We start from the raw sequence: 15,042 nt of genomic DNA, 5'->3' as shown, positions 1-15,042 counted from the left end.
GTGTAAAAAATAAAAAAAAAAAAATATAGGAGGAAGAAAAAGCAAGATACTCGACTGAAACGGATGCAAGGCGATGCCCCAGACCATGCCCCACTGGCAGAGCCCCTCGCAGCTTCACTTGCCCTTTGGGCCTGGCGTGGCCGTCGTCAGGTTGCACGTCCTCGTTTCCTTGTCGGAGTGGTAAGTGAATACGGTCGGTCGTGTGAGTGCATGTGTATTGGCCTGAAAATGTTACAAATTGATAGATCCGCTGGCACACTGGCGGCCAAAACAGCAAGTAACAGCCAATTGCAAACTATCTGTTTATTAGACCAAACATGATGAAGAAAGCCAGCAACTCGGCCGAAGAATATGCAAGATTGATGGCTGGAATTGATTAACTTGGCTTAAAGGATTATTCTTATTAGTCTACCCATTTGCCAAAGACTGGAAATCAAATCAAAAGGGAAATCTAAGGACTGTGATTACCTTTGTGGGCATCTATTCAGAGAAGGCTTTGAAAAATTCTTGTACACACATCCTTTTATGCCTTTGGCATCCTTCTCCACCCGGCAGCCCGTTTCATTAATACCCATTAAGGGAAATTTTTGCCCTGTGAGTATGTGAGTAGCGTACGTACATCATTCACAATTAAATCAGATTAGAGAGTCAGCAGGCCCATCAAGTTCAATCAAAACTGACATGCCAAGTGGCCCGAAGAGTCCAACAGTTGGACAATCCCGTTTGGCCAGCAAAAATGAATGCCTGTCGCCTTTTTCGAGCTGGCCAGTGGCCACTCTCCCTCCCAAAAAGTGATTCAGCCTTTAGACCATGGCTAATAGCCATCCAACCGATGGCGGCCAGTTTCATCATTAGGCAGGAAAAAGCGGAAAAAGGGGGGAAATCAGTAGCATAGCGTGGCGTGGCGTTCCGTGTTCAGGTTGGGGCATCGACATGCTAATAGCTTTGAACTTTCGCAAATTGCAGCCACTGTGCTTCCGTCCTTCCACCCATGGCTCCACCCATCGACCCACCCATCGTCCCACTCACTCAAAACTGCAACTGCATTTGCGTTGGACTGTTAATTACCGTTATTGAACTTGTTTGATTGGCACAAGTTGAAAAGTTGGGAGAGCCAAGGCAAACGCCGGAGCTGACCGCCGAGCAGTCCGCTTAACCCACGGAAATCCGATTTCCCGGACACACGGACAGAGACGGACATGCGGACAGACGGACATGCGGACACTATGTAGGTGGTTGTTGTTTGCGTGAAAGCAAGTACTACACCTGCTCCGGCCCTACCCTGCCACTTGGGCAATACAAATACTGGCTTCATGTATGCTTGCCACTTGGTGGGGCATGTACCAGTCGGGCAATACTTCCTGCATTTATCTGAGCTCTCTGCGCTTTTACTTTCTGACTGACTGAGTGCATCCATACGAATTGGTTTATACATGAAATTAATTTCCATTCCATTTTGATTGTAAGAAAGAATTAATGGCATTTCTAAGTGAAATATTGGAAGAATATCACAGATATTTAAAAGTGTTAAGCTTTATGCACTTTTTAAAGGGAAAATTGGAACTTTAATTGAAGACGAAGCTCAAGAATAGGTTTTATCCCTTTGTATCTTGAAAGCCAGACAACAACTGCATTCAATTCTATTTCTGGCAATTGGCAGACCATGGCCAACTCAAAAGGCAAAGCAGGTCAAAACAAGATGGCGGACAGTGTCCTTATTCTCCTTGTCAGCACTGCGCTTTTCTCGCTGTCATCTACATGCGAGTATACGAGTGTGTGTTGTCTCCGTCTCAGTCTCTGGCTGTTTTCGTTGATTTCTCCCACTTGGTTTCGATGCCATATTGTTAACGCACACTGTACGCTCCATCTTCGGATGCTAAACTTGACTTTTTACTGATTTGAACTGAAAACTTTTGCCATAGTTTAGCACAAGCAGTTGTTGCTGTTGTGCGCTTTTCAGGGCAACCGAGTAGGGATTTATGGTGGCTCAAAGTGTTTCTCGCTGCTCAGCTCTCAGTTGCGGCTCCCTGGCTCGGGTGTGAAGTAAAAACTTTGTCCTGGCATAAGTACGAATATATAAGGCAATATATATATGTAATACATGTGTAGGTGTTCTGGCACTTGGGCGTAAACTTGCCAGAAGTCAGGGCGTCCAGGGGTGGGCGTGTAATCAGTTTTAAGCCAACTGTAATACCAGAAGATGATATCGATTCAATTTCAGGTCCTTGAAGCAAACATCCCGAACTGTTCTCTGAGAGGTCAATTCGTTAATATTAGCTGGATTTCGATTCCGATCCCGGGCAGGCAGAATCTGGTTCATAAAACTTGCCCGAGTGCCGGCAGCTTAATCCCGGATAGTAGAGCTTTCCGGGGAAATATATCAAGTGGGTTTGTTGCAGAGCCAAGCATTTTGCAGTTCCTTAATAGCAATCAGTTAAAAGAGCTGACATTAGGGGCTAAATTATATCCCTTTTTGCTGGCTGCTGGGTACAGTTTCTAGCGACACATTTTCGGTTTGCATCACTGTGCTTGTGAACTCAGCAAATGCAAATTTTTCGGGAATTTATGGCCCTGCCGTTTCGAGAATTTATAGTTCTTGCATTAGTTGTACACCCACAGTCTGGGGGCTAGAACTCTGCAACAGCCCCTATCTGGGACTTAAAGGATTCCCCTAATTGTTTGGCCAAAATCTCATATCTCACTGATGCTAATCAAACGGTTGTCCTTCGAGCTCATGTGGAAAAAGAAAAAGTTTGCCCCCGCCCAGCTGCGACAATTTTTTATTTCCTTCGCCAGCCCGAATTCAATTTCTTCGCCCACATTTCGTTTTTTGTCTGCTTCCACTTTGCTTCAATTTATAAAATTGAATATTGGCGAGCGAAACTCGATTTATCCGCCCATGGCCACGCCCATTCCGGGAGCAGAGGATGACAGGCGAAGGCGACTAGCGACCTGCCCTTGTCCTCGGCAAGTTGCGTAAGTTGGCAAATTATCCGGCGGAAGCGGGGCATCTGAAAGCTACTTACCTTAGTAGCTAAGGAGTACAGTGGTTTCACGTACTTAAAATAGTAACTGCAATTGAATGCACTTGAAAAAAAATGAGAAAATAATGAGAAGGCTTTAAATGAGACCTTAAAAGAAATGATTATATTTACAATAAAATAATCATTATTTTCCTAACTTAATAACAATAACTATCAAAACAATAACTGTCAAAATAGTGGTCTGTCAAAATGGTGGTCTGTCAAAATGACAGATTGTGAGTGAAACAGTGTTGACTAACAAGTGTGTTATTAACCCTTATACGGTTACTAGATTTTAGCTTCGCGGCCTATACTAAAAACAAACATAGTTCTCTATAAGTGTTCATTATATGTATAATTTGTAATTTAATTTTTAATTATTTTGAATTCAAAAGTAATCGCTTATTTTGTTTTGGTAAACAAACGTTAATTCTAAAACAAATATTGTTTTTATATATTTTGGTAGGTGGTAGATAATATATCTGCTCTGTATATCTGCTGCAACAACCACAGAATATAAAAGGGACTAAGCCCCAAACGAAGTTTCAACGAAAGGACTACCTTGGACCCTGCAGCCCCTAGAAACCCTTCCAAAAATAACATTTAAAATCTATCGTATTTTCCTATTCAAGTCCCACTGTTAAATCGCTTAGTGCATTACCTCTAGCAGATTTTATCGCCTGACAATTGCTTCATATCCTTTTTCCCAATAGCAGGCATTTCATTTAAATACACATGTGTGCCGACATCGACGTGTGTGTGTGTAAAAATTGCCTTTTTCCCCAGTGATTTTTATTGCTCCTGCCGCTTTTTCTTAGTGAGTCCTTTGTCCTTAATATTGGTTTTCCCCTCCCCACCGTATCACTCCCTGGGAGTACCATTTTCCATCACTCTCTGAAACTCGTTGACAGTTTTACGTTTTGTGGGGCGCACAGTGACTTATATAAGTAGAGCCAGCCACCCACCCACGCACGCACACACACAGCCTGGCAACTGCTCCTTTGTGTGTCATTTAGCTTTTGTCTCACGCGTGCCAAGCCACCACCCCCTCCCCCCACACCCCTCGTGGACTTGTTTGTGCTCTTAATTTTCTTGCCAAGTTTGCAGTTTTCGCAGCGCTCTTATATGACGTTTATAGATACGTGATATATTTTTTTGATGCGCCCGTTCGCTTTTTATTATCGAAGGATACAGCCCCCCACAAAACACCACCACATGTGTGTTTTTCGTCCTTTGTTCGAGCTTATTCAATTTTATTTATTGATTTTCCCGCTTATCTGCTATCTGCCCTATCCGGAGGCGGCGTTTCTAATTCGATTTCATGAATGCAAACTGACGGGGATGCAGGGCGATGTGCTGGTCCAGCTTGTTCCAGAACTCCATCAGGATGCCGCGGTCCAAGTGCCGCTCGTGCTGCGGCAGGCTGAGGAAGGTCACCTGCATTTTCTGAAGCTCCTGGTCCACCGGCGAGTTCTTGAAGTGCAAGTGAAAGGCGCAGACGCGATGGAAGATGTTGGCTGGATCACCGCGCTGCGGCCAGCCCTTAAACTGCCACGTGGGACCTAGGGCGAAGACGGCGGTCACTCGCTCCCACTCCTCGTTGGTCAGCCGGGAGACCTTGTCGATCACCCGATAACGCACGATTTCACCCTGAAAGGCAATCCAGACTTACAAAGCTCCTTATTTGAATATAGACTCACCTGAACCTTCCTCTCTATGATTACTTCGTGGCTGGCCTGGACACCCAATTGGCGCAGCTCCTCGACCGACACATAGCGCATATCCTGCAGGAGTTGCTTGACATTGTGCAATGTCACCAGGCTCTTCAAGGACGCCGGCACTACGATAATGGGTTTTCTAGAGCGATGTTTCTTTGGTTCCAACTGGGTCGGGTTGTGGTGATGGTCGGCCTTTAAATGGCTGCCCAAAGGATCGATATCGAATTCGGGCTTCTTTCGGTTAAAACGCTCTTGGCCATAGCGATTGTACTTCGAAGAGTGTTTGAGGTCAAAAGTATCCAGTTGCGGTGGCACCACCGGCACTTCCTTCAGCATACCCGGCATCGGAAGTGAGAGATCCTTTGCCGCGGGCTTTGGAGCCTTCTCCTTCGACTTGAGGCGACGCTTTTTGGAGTCGTAGACCTTGGACAAAATCCGGAGGATGCCCGGCAACTCCTTCTCGCCCAGCAGCTGCTCTTCACGGTCGCGATGCTGACGCTCCCGCTCCCTGGCACGTCGGCAGACCTCCGCCTGCTTTTCGTCTTCCTGGAGCTGCTGTTCCCGCACCATGCGCCTCTTGTTCCGCTGGCCATCCCCCATCTCGCCGCTCTTCATGGCCAGGCGCTTGGCCTTGATGGCCGCGATGGCCTCCACGGACATGGTCTCTGGAAGACTCTGTAAATTTTCCATTTTTTTTTATTTGGATTTATAATCTCTGACTGATTTTTTCTCTGATGTTTTCTAGTTTTTGTTTAGAGACTTTTCTGACAGTTAACTGCCAGCTATCTTTAAATGAGTAGATATTGAAAGTGAACTTTGTGAATAGATTAATTGGAAATCAGAGATGGGAGATTCAAATCTCCCTCCAGTATTTCATCTTCCACCCTTTTTTCTTGGCACTGCCTCCTCTTTGGTTTGGCACATAAAAAACTCATAAATATTCAAACTTTTTTCAGGCATCGTTTATTTTTTGTCAAAGCCATTATTTATTTTTATTACATTGCCTTGGTCAGTTGTTTTCCCAGCCCTGCCCTGCTTGGCCCGGCCCGGCCAGGATGATTTTTATTTTTCCGCCTCAAGTTGTTTTTATTTGTAAGCTATTTTTATTTGACAAAGTTTCACCCTCACCCTCACCATCCAAAGAAGGCGATGGAGGGAAAACCAGAGGGAATTGTCCCCGGCTTTATGTTATTGACTTTAATAACATTTTAGCTGCAAGGCACGAAAATATTTTTATAAATTGTGTTTTTGTTTTCCTCGTCCTCTCTTCTTTATTTTCTCCTTTCTTGCACTCTCGCTTGTCAGCAGTTCGGTAAATATATCCTTATATAGACCGATATATAGAGTAGTCGAAGAAGTCTGAAATTGATTTGTGCGAGGGGTGCACTTGGGGGCCCCATTATAATTTATGCATCCATCGAGTCAGCCGGCAAGCCTCAAAACCTATTAGCCGGCTTTGCCCAGCATCCTGGCTGTGTCCTGGGGATGCCGGTAATTGCTAAAGCGAAATTTCATTACCAAAAACGAAAAGCGAGCTGGGAGCCGGCAGAGCCGGGGGCGGCTGGCCTCCCCCCAGACGGGATCGCGTGTGATAAATACCATAAAAGGTCGCCGCCGCCGCCGCCATCGCCATCGCCGTCTGTGGAATGAAATTTTCATCCAGACTCTGGTGGCAGCCATTTTGTAGTCGTTGCACTAGAAACGCGGCAGAATGGCGGCTGTGGCAGTGGCAGTGGCAATGGCGTTGTTGTTGTCGCCATTTTTGTTTATGGCCGCATTTGTCACGGCAAATTGTATTGCCAACTGACGGGGCCTTTCCCCGGATCCTTTTTTTTCTCCTTTCTTTATTTTTTTGTGTGTTGGCCCCTCTGGGCCATAAAAAATGCGATGAACCTAAGGCTCACCTTTCGTCTACGGTCTTTGGGTATGTTAATTAAGCTGACAGGATGGCAAGGATCATCTCGGTGCCCATTTAACTCTTCACTAATTAAGTTTTATGGAATTATGGCATACCATTTACCATTACTAGAGATTAAAAGCAAAGACCATGGTTTGGGCTCTAGTCCGGCTCAGCCCTAGTCTATCTCTGGCCCGAAGGATATTTCTGGAAAATCATTTGACCAGAAGAAACTGAAAAAAAAACTCTGAAAAGCCTAGCAAACAATGCAAAGAATCGAAATTGGAAACAATGGCATACTGACACAGATATGGAATGCCTTTCTGCCAGATTTCTGATTTTCACTTTTGGACTCTTTCTGGCCAGAATCAGCGGAGCGTGCCACAGAATCGAGTTCATAACTCGAAATTTAATCAGAGAAGAATGCGACCACGCATAACAGTTTTGGACCACGAGGAAATGGAATCATCGCTGCACTAAAAACGCATAGAATTGTGAAAAATCTGGCCCACAAAAAAGGAGCTCGAGTGAAATGGAAAGAATGTTTAGTTTTGTGGGGGAATTTTTTTGGACTCCTTCACCAGAGAGCTGCCGCAGCTGGCAACTAATTCTGGTTCTGTGACAAGACAAGGCCATCAAAAATTCCCCCAAAACGGACCTTGGCCAATTATTGTTTGTGGTTCTCGCATTTTATTACGTAGCCGCAGCATTGGCCCATTTACGGCACACGACCCTCTAAGGACGAACCGTTTAATGTGCAGGCTGTTTGGTTGTTGGACTGCTTGGCATGTTGGGGTGTAAGGAGCACACCAAGAGAGAAAAACAATTTTGTCAGCTTATAAACAGTAAAAATAAAATGCCGGGCTAAACAAATACGATGAGCCAAGAGCCCAGGACCAGGAGCAGGAGCAGGACGGAAGAAAAGGACCAACGACATCACAATAAAGCGCCATTGAGACACGGGCACATGTCGAGAACCCCATATATACGAACGTATACTATGTACCTTTTATATGTGCTGTGTGTGCTGGTTGTGGCTGCCAGCCTCCAAGGCTGCCTCTTTATTACTTTCCTTGGCGAATTATTTTCATTATGTTTTCAGATTCATGGAGCGAAGGCGAGCCAACGAGCCTGGCTGGCAATTCAATGGAAATGAGATTGGCCACGCTGCAATGGAGCCATTGGCAGGGAATGGAAATTCGCATTTCGTCCTGCCCTTGTTAACCTTAACAAATAAGCCCCGGGGCGAAGGCGAGGGAGAGGTCAGTGCAGGTCGGACGATCAATTTCAATGACCCACTTCTTGATCGGCAGGGCTTTAAATTCGTGGAAAGTCCTGCAGTCTCAGAACGCCTCCATCTGGCGGTGACACAACGGATATGGACTGGGCGAGTGTGCATCATTGTCAGGCTGTTGTTGTGCCAGTTGATGAGCTTGTTTCGAGTGCCAGACACACAGGCGCATCTATTCCCAGTTCGCTAACCTCTTTCAAGTTCTGCAAAAACTCAACAACTGCAGTACTCGCTGCCAGTTTCTTCTGTGTCCTTTCTTTGCCGCTTCTGGCCTGTCCCCTTGGCTGTCTCTCCATCTCCAGCGTGTTTGCACATTTTGATGTCTGTTTGATGTGCAACAGTTGCACTTGAAGTGGCCATTCGAATGGCAGTTGCTGCCTGTCATCTCGTGGGCAGTGGGATGGGCAACTGGGCAACTGGGGGAAAGAAACCCTTTGCGCAATATCAAGCATTCGCCATGTGGTCCAACTCTGGCACTTCCGGCCCCGGAGGCCACTTGCCCGGCAACAAACTTTTTTATTCAATTTGGTTGACTCAAGCTGCATCTGGAAACTGGAAACTGGCAGCTTGCAACTAGCAACTGGCATCTGACACTCCAAGCAGCTGTTGCAACTTTCTCACAAAATTGAATCCAACAGCGGAAGTCAGCAGACGAAATTAACCGGAAGCTCTGCAATTTGTTTTTAATGGTTTATATCAAGAATATTGATATTGATTTACTAAAGCGTTATGAGCTGACAAATGTCGCTGAACTTAGGTCGTGGATATATGTACATGGGGAATGTAGGCCAGATGGCACAGTACATAACATGGGCCAGCATGTGTTTCCTTGACTCGATTTCAGGCACATATTTTTGCCAAGTTAACAAGCTGGCGGAGCAAGGATTTGCCATTAAGTCATTGGAACAAGAAAAACAAGCACTGCAAGAAAAGTTGGGTACTATAAAAATGAATAATAGAAATAGTTTTAAAAATATTCTCTACAATTCATCCTTCTTGGAGGCTTGAAGTCTTCAACCTTGACGAACATGTGCCCCTGCAAGGTGGCAGGAAGTGCACTTCAAACGGAAATTGCGACACACATATTGCCTTCTTCCTTTGACAAGGATACGTAATTTTTTCTCTCCCTCTCTTTCTCTTTCTCTGACTGGCTCTGTTTCAGCTTTTGCTTTCCGTGTTCCCACAGCTGCTTAACAATATGTGCACGTATGCTAATCTCTTAGCCGTCTCTCTCTTTCGCTGGCTGCTCTCCACCTGTCTCTGTTCCGGGCCCGGCCTGTACTAAGAGTTTTCTAAATTACCGTAATTTATTACAGCAAATGGATGGTGGGCGGAGTGAGTGGGTGGAGTGTTCTCCCACTCAAATGCATTTCAATTGCAAAGTGTGTCAAAAGTTTCAACGCTTTTGGCATTGGCTTTGCCGGCTTTTCGCCATATCCCTGCCAACTGTTGCCCTTACCTGTCTGTCTCTGTCTCCTGCTTTGGGTCTATCTCTTTCTGGGTCTTGCCAAAAAGCTCATCACATTTGCCACTTAGTCAGCTTGTCAGCTTTTGTTGCAGGTGCATATGTAGCATACCTTCGTGTGCAGCCTCATGCAAAAATATTTTCGGGTGGGGGGGCTGTGTGCAGCAACTGTAAACTGTAAAATGCTACTAATTGTTTTGCCGCCAATTACGTACACAACTGTGCATGTGTCTGGGTGTGAGTGTGAGTCTGTTTTTGTGGCAACATCAGTCTGACTGCCGTTTGATGTATGCGCTGTGTTTATTAAAATTTATTTCATCGCAAAGTACCACCCACGCTCGCTGTTAATTTTTGCATTTTCGCATAACATTTAGCGCAATTTTCCACATTTTGTGGCAAATGCAGCATTTTTGTTGAAATATATAAATATATTGTTGGGAAAACATAAAAAAAACAAATCGAATTACCAATCATATTTCCTGGCAAATAAATTATACCCAAACAGCCTCTGGCTGACCTGTTTCTTGGGGCCAAAACACACACCTCCGAAAAGGAAAAAGCCAATGCACCGAGGCGTTAAGCGAGAAGGCGTTTCCACCTCTTACGCCATAACGCGCATACGCACCGTTGTACACCGGAGTGGGAGGAGTGGAATGGGCAAACATACACATGAAAGCAAACAATAAGTGGAAACTTTTTTGTGAAAATAAATGATTATTTAATATTTATTTTTATGTTGCTTGACGAAGGGCAGGCCATCTTGCCGCCTTGCCGGGGGAGTGCATCATTTTTCATGCCACTTCGACAACCATGGACCACCGACCACCGGCTACCGGCCGTCGAGCTGCCGTTCTAAGTGCCTCACTGGGCCCGGCTATTAATGCCAGTTGATTGGTCAGCAGAGGGCCGAGAGGGCTCCAAGGAATCTTCAGACAATTACCCACACTCACATGTATTTATTATTTAGCCAACGTTTGTGATTATTTACGCCTGATAGGGCCCCCTTCTGGAGGGTGTAAAAATGATTGAATGAGTCGGGCGGGAGGCTTGGGGAAATCGGAATTGGATGGGCTTTTTGTTGTCTCGTGTCCAAGTCTCAGTTCTCGGGCCATGTGTTTAGTTTCTGTGTGTATGTATAGATTGAGTTTTGGGCCAGACTAACGAATTACTTGGTGCCAGGGTGATTTATTGCTTTAAACGAAAATAAAAAGGAAATACAATTCGGAGGACAAGAATACCATTTTTTAAGTAAGAGTAAGAGCAAATTGTAAGATGGAAGTAAAATTAATTTGTCTTCTAAAACCAAATATTAAATAATGGCAAGTTTGGGGAATCTGGCAAGTATCCTGCTATCCATCATCGGCTCCTTGTGCCCAAAGTGCGAGTCCCAAAAAAAGAGCCCACTGAACCGGAGAGACAATCAAAACTTACACACAGCCACCATCACTCGGAGACAGAGAGGCCGGAAAAAATCCAACTGGCAGACACCCCGCACTTCCACTTCAGTGGGAAAGTGAAAAGGGCTGACCACTTGGGGAAAGCCGGAGAAATGGTGAAAGCCAAGCCAGGCAAATCTGGTCGGCTTGAGTGCTCGGCCGGTCGGTTGGGCGGCTTGACGGCAGGTTTAATGAATTGGAAGGTAATAAGCAAAGTATTACGGCTATTTCTTCATCAGCCTCTCATCCACTTCGATTATTGATTTTTATTGAATGTGGAATCTTTTTTCTCTCTCCTGGCTATGACCTGCCATTCCTTTCGGGCTGTCTTATTGGATTTGTGTGTGCACGTAGAAAAAGAGCCGGGTCCTGGTCCTGGTCCTGCCAAAGTTAATAAGATTTGCCTTTTTGTGTTTCTGCTTAGCTCTGCTCTGCCTGCCTTTGGGGCCAGTGGCCAGGCGAATTAATTAAAGTACCAAAAAAAAAAAAACAACAAAAAGGACGGACGAGTGCGAGGAATGCAATAAAGTCAACCAGGATTGGGAAATGAGAAGAATTGCTGGTTGGGAAATGGGGAAATGGTGGCCCAGTGGCCAGACCGAGGGAAAACTTAGAGCGGCGAGCACCCATCATTTAAGCGCTAAATTATAGCTTATTTTTATGCGGCAGGTTATAATTCACGGTACGTGCGAAATGCAGTTGCAGCACCCAAACACCCGATGCGATGCGGTGTTGCGATGGTGGTGCCACCGTGGAAAATTATCATTTTAATTGCGCATTTCCCAAACACCCATATAACCGTACACCCAACACCCAGAAGCAAAAAATTGTCTGCAAACCAAAAGCGGCCAAAGTCAAAGCCCAAGTAAATAAATTATGCTGCAGACCTAGCAGCAACAACAAGCGTTTTATTGCGCGATGCTCACTGTTTTATTTGCATTAATTTGCTACTGCAGGAGTGGAACAGGAACAAACAAAACTGGACGGGGAACTGCTAAAAAACTCAACTCACATCTGCAAATAAAAAATTGTATAGTGAAAATGCCACGCCCCGCCACCGCCTCTCTTAAATGTGCACAAATTAAAAAGCCAACGCCGCGAAATGAAAACATGATAAAGTCGGTATGGCGCATCCCCATTTCCAACAAAGTTGCCATCGAAATTTGGTCACGTGCCGCCCCGCATTCAGAAAACAACAAAAAAAAACCCGAAGCACCCAAAACGCTGCTGCCACTGTGTGGAGTTATTTACGTGCCGTGCACATTTTTTGGCGCTTAATTTCTGCTCCGAAAAGCAGATGAAGACGGGGCCAGGGGCGGCCACGGTGGCGGGGGCTGGGTGGCATGGCTGGGCGGCAAGACTGGCGGGGGCCTGGGTGGCTCAAGTGAACAAACAAACAGCAAGAGGGACGCACAAACAAAATGGAACGAACTTCTTGCTCGCACAGAGAAACGTCAGGACACTGCTGGCATTTTGACTGCCCTTCCTGGCTCGCTCTCTCCCGCTCTGATTGTTGTCCTGGCATTTGTTTGTTCGGACTCCGACAGGACAACTGCAGCAAACTGGGAGGCTTCGGTGGCGCAACGCGGCGTATACTTAATTTGCGGTTGGCCCTGGTCACAGCACGTAGCCGCTAAGTATGCTACGCCTAATGACCAGCAGAAGCGAATGCCACAAAGAGGAACTCATCTTCCACTAAAAGGATACTCTATAGTCTTGTTCAATAATATCCCAATAATGCATTTAATCTTAAAAATATTATAGAAATAATTCATGTATTTCTTGATTAAAGAACGCTAGTCCTTGGAATTTATTAATTCCTGCAGGTAAACAAAGCAACCCCATACCAGAAATAACCTCTATCTGTTATCCTTTATTTCTAGTTAATATTTTATAATTAATTTCCCTTTGGCCAGAGCAAAGTCTGTGACCTGTTTCTTTACAAAACAGGGAAGGAACTCTGCCAAGGCTGATGAAACAAAGTGGCGACCTTTTTGGCAGAGTCGTCGGGCGACATAAATAATACCAAAGAAGTCATGATGGCCAGAATAGGAGCAGCAAAAAAAGGCCGAAAGGAAATGGCCAGATAGGGGCATTCTCGTTTTCTGGCTTTCTTTTTTTTATGCTTTATAGATGGTACATGGTAAATGACCCTGTACCGGGCAACGAGGCTCTTGCACTTAATATACCAAGAGCCGTAATGTTTTATCTAATTTTTATAATGCCACGCGTACTGAAGTGAGAAATATGGCCGAAGGACGTGGTCGGTCAAGCTGCAGGTCCTGGGTCCGGATAGCTCCGGAGGCAGCTATCAATTTCTATTAGGCCCACTCGCAAGTCGGTGGGACTGGCCCTTTAAAAGTGCAGCCTGGCCTGGGAAGGCCAAATTGAAAGCAACTGGCAGAAAGGCCAGGACGAGCCTGAAAAGGGGACAAACTGGTAAAAACTGGCAAAAAAACGTAGCAGCATCAGTAGCAGTAGCAGTAGCAGCCACGGCAGCAAAAATTGCTCTTAATTGGCGGCAGCCATTAAATGCAATTTATCAAACAGACGACAGACAGCCGCCCAAAGCACACAAGAGATGACAATATGTGTGGCAGAAAGAGAGGGCCAGCCGGGGCGGGAAAGGGACGGACGGCGGAACGACAACAGTTGACAATTAATTTGACACAATTGCAAAGCAGAGCGCACAGTGCACAGAATATAGCCAACGCACCTGGCCAGAAGGTCCTGCAGCCCTGCCCTGCACCTGGTCCCCCCACGCCGCTGCTCAGACCTCTTTCCAGAGCAGTTTAGTTGACACTGTGTACATGTCGCCGACATTGTCCTCGCTGTCCTGGCCGTTTGTGTTTGTGTGTGTAATGAAGTGGCAGTTCAGAGGAATGCGGTGATGTGTGTATGTGGCAAGGACTACGCCGAGCCAAGGCGTAGCCGCAAACATTAGTCCTGTGGCCTGGGAAGGTCAGAACTTTCAAGCTTGCATAATCATAAAAAAGACCAGCACGCACTCGCTCAGCACTCTGCCGAAAAAAGAGTGCCGGGAAAAAGGATCACGTAGAGCATTTTAGCTGACAGGACAACAGCATAGGGCTTGACACAGGACTTGCGGAATTTAACAAATAAAATGTGCAGATAATTTGTCATAAACGAGTGACGCACTGAACTCTGGGAACTTGAGGCTTTGGGACACTAATTAGTTGCGAATCAGCATTTTGCATTCATAAAGGCAGCACACTCTATAAAATCCAGCGAAGCTGACAGAATGTGGTGAAACGTCAATTAATTTTCGAGAGCTGCCTTCGCCTCGAATAATTGAAGCATATGTGCCGGGCCATAGCTATGCAAGTCTCGATTTGTGGAATAATTTTGCGAGAACCTTCGCAACCGATTAAAAGGCTTTTAGTTGCCAATGGCAGTAATGAGAGCGAAGGAGCGCTGCTGCTCTTGCTGTTTGCTGGCTTGCCACAAAAGCCGCCACCACACACCAGGCAAAGTGCAGTCGAGCCACGCCCCCCCTTTCGGAGGGGTACCTCCTCCTCCTTTCGGGACTGTGAACTCAGCGCTTGCATTAAGTGGCGGTTGCCAAAGTTGTCGACGTTGTGGAACTTAAACAATGCACAAGGCAGGCAGGCAACTAGATGCATCTGTGTTTTTCGTCCAGGTGCAAGTTGCACCACCGCCTAGGACCACCCTTGCACGCACACACTGACGACCGCACCCAGGCCCCACACTCCTGTGTGTGGGAAGGCCATAAGCTGCTCAGGACTCACAAGTGGGGAAGGAGTTGGCCATGAAGCCGGGGACTACCAGCTGTTCTTATGCCTTAAGGACATTAACCTAATCAACGCTCAGTGCAAGGCACGACTCTCACACTCATACCGATACGCCTGCCAGCATCCTTTCACACACGTAAGCACAGGACGTGAGGCTGAGCAGGGGAGGCAGGTCTGTTGACAATTGGCTCATAGGGGAAAAGGATTTCTGAAAAAATGCTTTGAATTTCAAAATCATACATCTTAAAGGATACTCCACAAGGCAGATTATGATTAGTTTTTGGAAAGGCATGTCCTTAAAATAAAAATGAAAAATAAAGTAACAAACACCCAAATATTTCCCTCAGTGCTGGTGAAACTCGAGCCTGTTTAGAACAAGGATAATGACTGCCCCTGCCAGTTATTGTTTAATGTTTGGACTTGTGAGCCGAATGGGGAC

General features: G+C 45.9%; 2 protein-coding genes across 2 annotated transcripts in view; one reads left to right on the top strand and one right to left on the bottom strand.

Moving 5' to 3' along the window:
- The window catches only part of tei (teiresias), a 118,608-nt gene that overhangs the window by 67,426 nt on the left and 36,140 nt on the right, over positions 1 to 15,042 (top strand). The gene's annotated exons all lie outside the window — the stretch shown is intronic.
- Positions 4,246 to 5,540, bottom strand: LOC108132073 (parafibromin). Its single transcript, XM_017251293.3, has 2 exons — positions 4,724 to 5,540; positions 4,246 to 4,673 (listed from the first exon to the last, which is right to left on the bottom strand). The coding sequence occupies exons 1-2, from the start codon at positions 5,429 to 5,431 to the stop codon at positions 4,332 to 4,334; spliced, it is 1,050 nt and encodes a 349-aa protein (XP_017106782.2). The 5' UTR covers positions 5,432 to 5,540; the 3' UTR covers positions 4,246 to 4,331.

This window comes from Drosophila bipectinata, chromosome 2R (genome assembly GCF_030179905.1).
Source record: "Drosophila bipectinata strain 14024-0381.07 chromosome 2R, DbipHiC1v2, whole genome shotgun sequence".
Classification (NCBI taxonomy): Eukaryota; Metazoa; Arthropoda; class Insecta; order Diptera; family Drosophilidae; genus Drosophila; species Drosophila bipectinata.
This window is presented reverse-complemented; position numbering and strand designations above follow the sequence as displayed.

Excerpts from the sequence above, each read along its gene's own strand:
- LOC108132073 (XM_017251293.3), bottom strand. The coding sequence starts at position 5,431 with ATGGAAAATTTACAGAGTCTTCCAGAGACCATGTCCGTGGAGGCCATC. Across the intron at positions 4,674-4,723 it reads TCATAGAGAGGAAGGTTCAG|GGTGAAATCGTGCGTTATCG; the intron begins GTGAGTCTATAT and ends ATTGCCTTTCAG.